This window comes from Mustela nigripes, chromosome 7 (genome assembly GCF_022355385.1).
Source record: "Mustela nigripes isolate SB6536 chromosome 7, MUSNIG.SB6536, whole genome shotgun sequence".
NCBI classification, from domain to species: Eukaryota; Metazoa; Chordata; class Mammalia; order Carnivora; family Mustelidae; genus Mustela; species Mustela nigripes.
The window spans coordinates 97,735,662-97,741,340 of record NC_081563.1 but is presented as its reverse complement, the minus strand read 5'-3'; the positions used below and the strand labels follow the sequence as shown (position 1 = coordinate 97,741,340).

At 41.5% G+C, this 5,679-nt stretch overlaps 2 protein-coding genes across 3 annotated transcripts in view; one reads left to right on the top strand and one right to left on the bottom strand.

Moving 5' to 3' along the window:
- RBBP9 (RB binding protein 9, serine hydrolase) overlaps positions 1 to 690 on the bottom strand; it is a 14,484-nt gene extending 13,794 nt beyond the window's left edge. The window contains exon 1 of the mRNA XM_059406476.1: positions 637 to 690. The gene's annotated coding sequence lies outside the window, so the exon portion shown is untranslated. The remainder of the gene's footprint in view (positions 1 to 636) is intronic.
- Positions 691 to 780: 90 nt separating this feature from the next.
- The window catches only part of SEC23B (SEC23 homolog B, COPII coat complex component), a 47,049-nt gene continuing 42,150 nt past the window's right edge, over positions 781 to 5,679 (top strand). The window contains exons 1-3 of one of the 2 annotated variants that reach the window (XM_059406472.1): positions 781 to 1,208; positions 3,190 to 3,413; positions 4,567 to 4,624. In XM_059406472.1, the coding sequence (XP_059262455.1) occupies positions 3,193 to 3,413; positions 4,567 to 4,624 (279 nt within the window). In that variant the 5' untranslated portion in view covers positions 781 to 1,208; positions 3,190 to 3,192. Of the gene's footprint in view, positions 1,209 to 3,178; positions 3,414 to 4,566; positions 4,625 to 5,679 lie in introns of both variants that reach the window. The other variant, XM_059406471.1, reaches the window with a different exon arrangement.

The following is a 5,679-nucleotide window of genomic DNA, read 5'->3' as shown; positions in this document are numbered from 1 at the left end:
GAGCCCGATGCGGGACTCGATCCCAGGACCCTGAGATCATGACCTGAGCCGAAGGCAGTGGCTTAACCCACTGAGCCACCCAGGCGCCCCTAAATAAAATCTTTTAAAAAATAAATAAAAATCTCTTAAAAAGAAACTAATTGGTGTTCTGTAAGTAATTTGAAATTTTGTACTAATATTAAGTTGACCTAATAAATAGTAATCCTTGGAAGTCTAGACACGTTCTAAGCATAATACTAAGTTTATATGGCTTTGTTTCTTATTTTTATTTTTATTTTATTTTTTTTTTTTTAAGGTCAAGCAAAGCTTTATTTCCTGTTTCTTATTTTTAAATACTACAGAAAGGCTTATTGCTGGGTCAGATTAATAAACGTGCTCATTTTTGTCGCTTATAAAAAGGTGCATAATGGCTGTGATGGTTGGGGAAAGCAGTGCTCTATAGAGTTAGGGGGTTTGTTAGTCTCCTGGGATGCCTAAATAGGACAGCTCTCAATTAATCACCTTCTCGTAGATGGATGACAGAGACAGACACGCAGAGAGTAACTGCATTAGCGCCATTCCCTGCAGAGAACGCGAATCCAGCAGAGCGAGCGAAAGTAAGAAACCGAGTAATAATTGAAGGAAGCATTTCCCTACCTGTCGAATTCCCTCATCTAGCGCAGACCGCCTCACTCCCCTTGGCCCCGCCCCTTCCCGCGCTGCTACCTTTTCCCGGCAAGCTTCATCCTCCCCCGCCCTGGGGTCCCTCCTTCTTCCGGTGCTACACGTCATCATTCTCGCTTCCCGGTAACTAAGGCGATGAAAGGGACTTCTACTTAGGAGAACGGAAGTCATGTTGGCTCAGCCGAATTTCTGAGGGGTGCAGGCTACACCTAGGAAGCAATACGGCAGGCACTGGAGTTTCCTGAAGGACAAAGGTTTAAGAGGTGAACGTGAAGGAACTTAGGATCTGAAGAATTTTGGTTTCGTTGACCAAGGCACGATTGTATTGCCCTATTCCAAAATGGCGGCGCGGCTTCACTAAAAGTCTTGCTTCCGCTCCTCCGCCGGAGAGGCCTTCTTTGATTGGCCAGCGGACGGCGCCGTGGAGTGACGCACAGAGACGCTGACCAGTTGGTTGAGAGCTGAGCTGGACTTGGCGGTGGGAGCCGGAGCGGGGCGCTAGCAGCTGTGGGTGCGGACACGGCCTGGTGACGGGCTCCTGCCAGGTGAGTGGGAGTGCCGGTGATGGGGGCCCGTGGGCACGGACTGAGAGTCTCTATAGGGACCGAGTGGGTGCTCCTGGGACGAAACCGTCTCTCGGCGGGCAGAGGAACTTAGGGACTCAGTGACCCATGGGTCCGCTGAGAGTGACGCGTTCCTCGTCTGGCGGTGCGGCCGGCCGGTTTCTGGCTCGGGAACCTGCCGAATCGCGGAGTGCGGAAGGATTCAACCTTTTTTCTGTTGAGTAACCCGAAATGTGGGTGAAATGACTTCTGATGCGTGGCCGCTGGAAGTAGGACCCAGCTCTTCCGACTGCCTTTCAACCATTAAACTCTGCTTAAACTTGTCCACTGTGTTCTTAAAAGTTATGCTTTGATGGGATGAGCGGTTCCGTTTTTCGTGTGTGTGTGTCTTTTTTCTTTGTTCTTTTGGCAGATACTGTTACAAAAATCTTTAAAGTTCTTTTATTCACTTATTCATTCAGCTATTAACCTCTTTAGAAAATCTTTGAGGGTATGATGTGAGCCATAAATCGACCGCCCTAGAAAAATGCACATTAGCTCATGCACACAACTTTACATACAATTTCAGAAGATTTATTGGCTCTCTGAAGTCTTCCGTTGGTTTTGTGCCCAGAGTTAATCCATGCTCTAGAAGAAGTAAGGGGAGGAGGCAGTGGGAAATGGAAAGAGCAGGTTTGAATACGTACCTGCCTGGGGACATTAGATGGAGCCATTACCTTTGAATAATGAAGTGTTTTGCATGGGGAAACAGTTATTTAATGAAATCTTTAGAGGTACTTGCTGAGAATTGTCCCATTAGAACATGCTTTTATTCCCACTCAGGTAGTCGCAGAGGTGGGCCCTATGTAAGGCGTTTAAGTATCCTGCCTTTGCCAGAAAGAACAAATATATGCCTTAGAGTTTGAGTTGGAGCCAACATTTGGAATTTTTGTGGTATGAGTTGTGTGTAGTAAACTAATTGTTTCATTTACCTTTCTAGCCATATAAAAACCATTTCCTTAGTCCACATTATTTACAGTATGTATGGCACTTCTCCTAACAACACAGAGACAATTTTTCAGCACTGCATAAAGTGAGCACTAGAGGCTACTAAAAATGTAGATTCTTTAATTTGCCTGTTTTTCAATTTTTCATGAGCCGCTTGTTCCCTTGAACCCTAAGTGATTGAGATGTGTGTTAGCCTTAGCCTAGATTTTAGGATGTAAAAAGGATGTATGAAACACTCAATGGAGTTGGCATTGTGGGGGTTTGAAAAGCTTAGTCTAAATGGTAATTTTGTTAGCCATAATCTTTTGAAGCATGAGCATAACCATGGTGAGGAGGGAAGCCCTGGTGAAGGACTTGCTCAGCATGATAGCAAACCTAGCATTGTAATTTTGGTGATCCCAAGTAGAAATACTTTGGCTCAGAACTGATGGTGGATTACGAATTGGATTCACATATCAACATCCAGTTCTTGTCTTCACAGTTAACAAGGAGAGGAAGGGAAAGGGCACAAAAATGAGATCACTTGGAAGGGTAAAATTACAGTGTTTGCTTTACTAAAGCACAGAAGGAAGGGGTTTGGGGCAGGGGGGGAAGGCTGTGGATGCTGAAACAGGATTTGAGACTTACTCTTGGGCAAGGGGAACTAGAATTTGCTTGGTTGAGGTGTATGATCTATGAGAAGGTTTTCATTAGTATTCAACCAACTTGAAGCTTAAAAATGATCAAATAATGGTAAACTCCCCACACCTTTTATTTCTTTAAGTGCTAGAGAGAGTTGACAAAGGAACAATAGTGAAAGATAACTGTGAAGTTATTTGGCTTTGGGGGGTCAAAGGGAAGAGAGATGGCATCCTACAGTGACTGGTTCTTCTAGACTAAGTGTTTAAAAAACATTGCGTTAGGTGACTGTCTTCTTTTTTGAAATTTAGTTTGAGAATTTCACATAAAACTACAACTGTCTTCAGTTTCTTTTTAGACTATGGCAACATATCTGGAGTTCATCCAGCAGAATGAAGAACGGGATGGTGTGCGGTTTAGTTGGAACGTGTGGCCTTCCAGCCGTCTCGAGGCTACGAGAATGGTTGTTCCCCTGGCTTGTCTCCTTACTCCTTTGAAAGAACGTCCAGACCTGCCCCCTGTACAGTATGAACCTGTGCTTTGTAGCCGGACAACTTGCAAAGCCATTCTCAATCCACTTTGGTATGAATTCTTTTTTAAAATTAGTAAAAAAGAAGAATGCAGTAAATTATGACATTTGCATGATTTCATAAAAGTGATTGAATTTGAGCAAGTCATCAAATTTGAGTAGAGAAGTGAACGGTGAGATTCTTACGGTGAATGCTTATAAAGTCTCCTCAGTCTCCCTTCCATAAAATTGGAACCCATCAGGATGAAATGGAAACAAAAGGAAGGGATTTGAGATTTGCTTTTTTTTTTTCCCTCTAATTTCAGTTTGCTTTTGGCTTAACTATAAATTATATTGGTGCTTTTTAAAGCATTTTCCAAAAATGTAAAACTTTAAACAGTTTTTCCTACTTACCTGGTATAGTGATGCTGTGTGGCAGGAATGATAGAAGAAATCACAACTCTTAATGATTATTAAGTGTAATTTTTTATACCTGAGGTGGTGACCTATGATATTTCTCTTAAATGTGGGCATTATTTGAAAGAACTTTTTAAAGAGGTGAAGAGTATCAGAAATACTCTTTAAAAGGTAAGATTTTTATATGAGGGAACATTTTTTACTACATTCCCCTTGCTCTTACTTAAGGTACCCATATGTACAATGCTGCTCTTCTTTTGAAGAGCTAGCCTTACTTGTTAATTTTCTGAGTGTAGAAAGGAGGAAAAGAAGCAACTGAAGCATTATCTTTAACCAGTTCTAGAAAGTATATCAACCCAGAAGCATGCCTCCCAACTTTTTCAAGTGAGCTAGGTGCGGTGAAAGTCAGCCATATTTTTCCTGTGCATGCTTTTAGTATTGAAATTTATTAGTTTCACATATCTGAACAATAAAGATGTTAGAAAAATCACACAAATTAGTTAAGATAATAGGGCAAAAGAGAATAACCTGTAATTTATATAAAATCATGAAATTTTAAATACTATGAAGGAAATTAGAAAATAGAAAAAAAGATTTACTAAATCTTCATTGCCGCTGTAGGAAAGAAATTTTTGGCATATTTAACAGCCAGACTCTTAACTGCAGTGGACATTTTGTGTATCTCCATCCATTCTTGCACATATGCAGAAACATATCTGTGTGATTTACTGAACTTGAGGATTACATTTGATTGCTTTCTGCATTAAAAATGAAAATGGTTCCTACCTGTAATATTTATCTTTCTTACAGTCAGGTTGATTATCGAGCAAAGCTTTGGGCCTGTAATTTCTGTTTCCAAAGAAATCAGGTACGTGAATTTTTTGAGTGTTTTTCTGTGTTTCATTTTGGTGGAACTCTAAAAAAAATTAAGTGAGGTTGAATTTGTGTCTGCCCAGTAGTCATCAGTTTCTGCTGAACTCCAGGTAACAGCTTTTGTTAAGCATAGTCGAACATTGAACATTTGTGATTTCTCTGTTGAATGGTGACTCAGTTTCATTATGTGGGTTTTTATCATTTAGTGTGGAGGGACAGAATTCCCTTTTTTGTGTGTTCTGTTAGCAGTGAATATGTTACCATAAGAAAACAGATATGTTGTCTATATTTCATTTGATTTCAGTTTATTCTAATTGGATGGTATATATTATTGAATTTTCATTTTTAAAAAAATATTTTATTTATTTATTTGACAGAGATCACAAGTAGAGAGGCAGAAAGAGAGGGGAAGTAGGCTTCCCGCTGAGCTGAGAGCCCCATGCGGGACTCGATCCCAGGACCCCGAGATCATGACCCGAGCTGAAGGCAGAGGCTCAACCCACTGAGCTACCCATGAATTTTCATTTTTTGGTCTTTGTAACTTTTAGGGTCCAAGTACCAGTGTTGACCCTCTTTTGATTTAAAAATTTTGAAACTGGGGTGCCTGGGTGGCTCAGTTGTTATGCATCTGCCTTTGGCTCAGGTGATGATCCCAGGGTCCTGGGATCAAGCATTGCATCAGGCTTTCTGCTCTTCGGAAGCCTGCTTCTCCCTCTTCCTGTTGCCCCTCCTGCTTGTGCATGCTCTCTCGCGCTCTCTCTCTCTATCTGTGTCAAATAAATAAATAAAATATTTTTAAAAAATAAAAATTTAAAAACTATTAAACTTAAAAGGAGCTCAAAAATTATGAGAGAGACTTGTTTAAAATGAACTGTGGGTGGGCGCCTGGGTGGCTCAGTGGGTTAAAGCCTCTGCCTTCCGCTCTGGTCATGATCCCAAGGTCCTTGGATTGAGCCCCACATCGGGCTCTCTGCTCAGCAGGGAGCCTGCTTCCTCCTCTCTTTCTGCCTGCCTCTCTGCCTACTTGTGATCTCTGTCTGTCAAATGGAT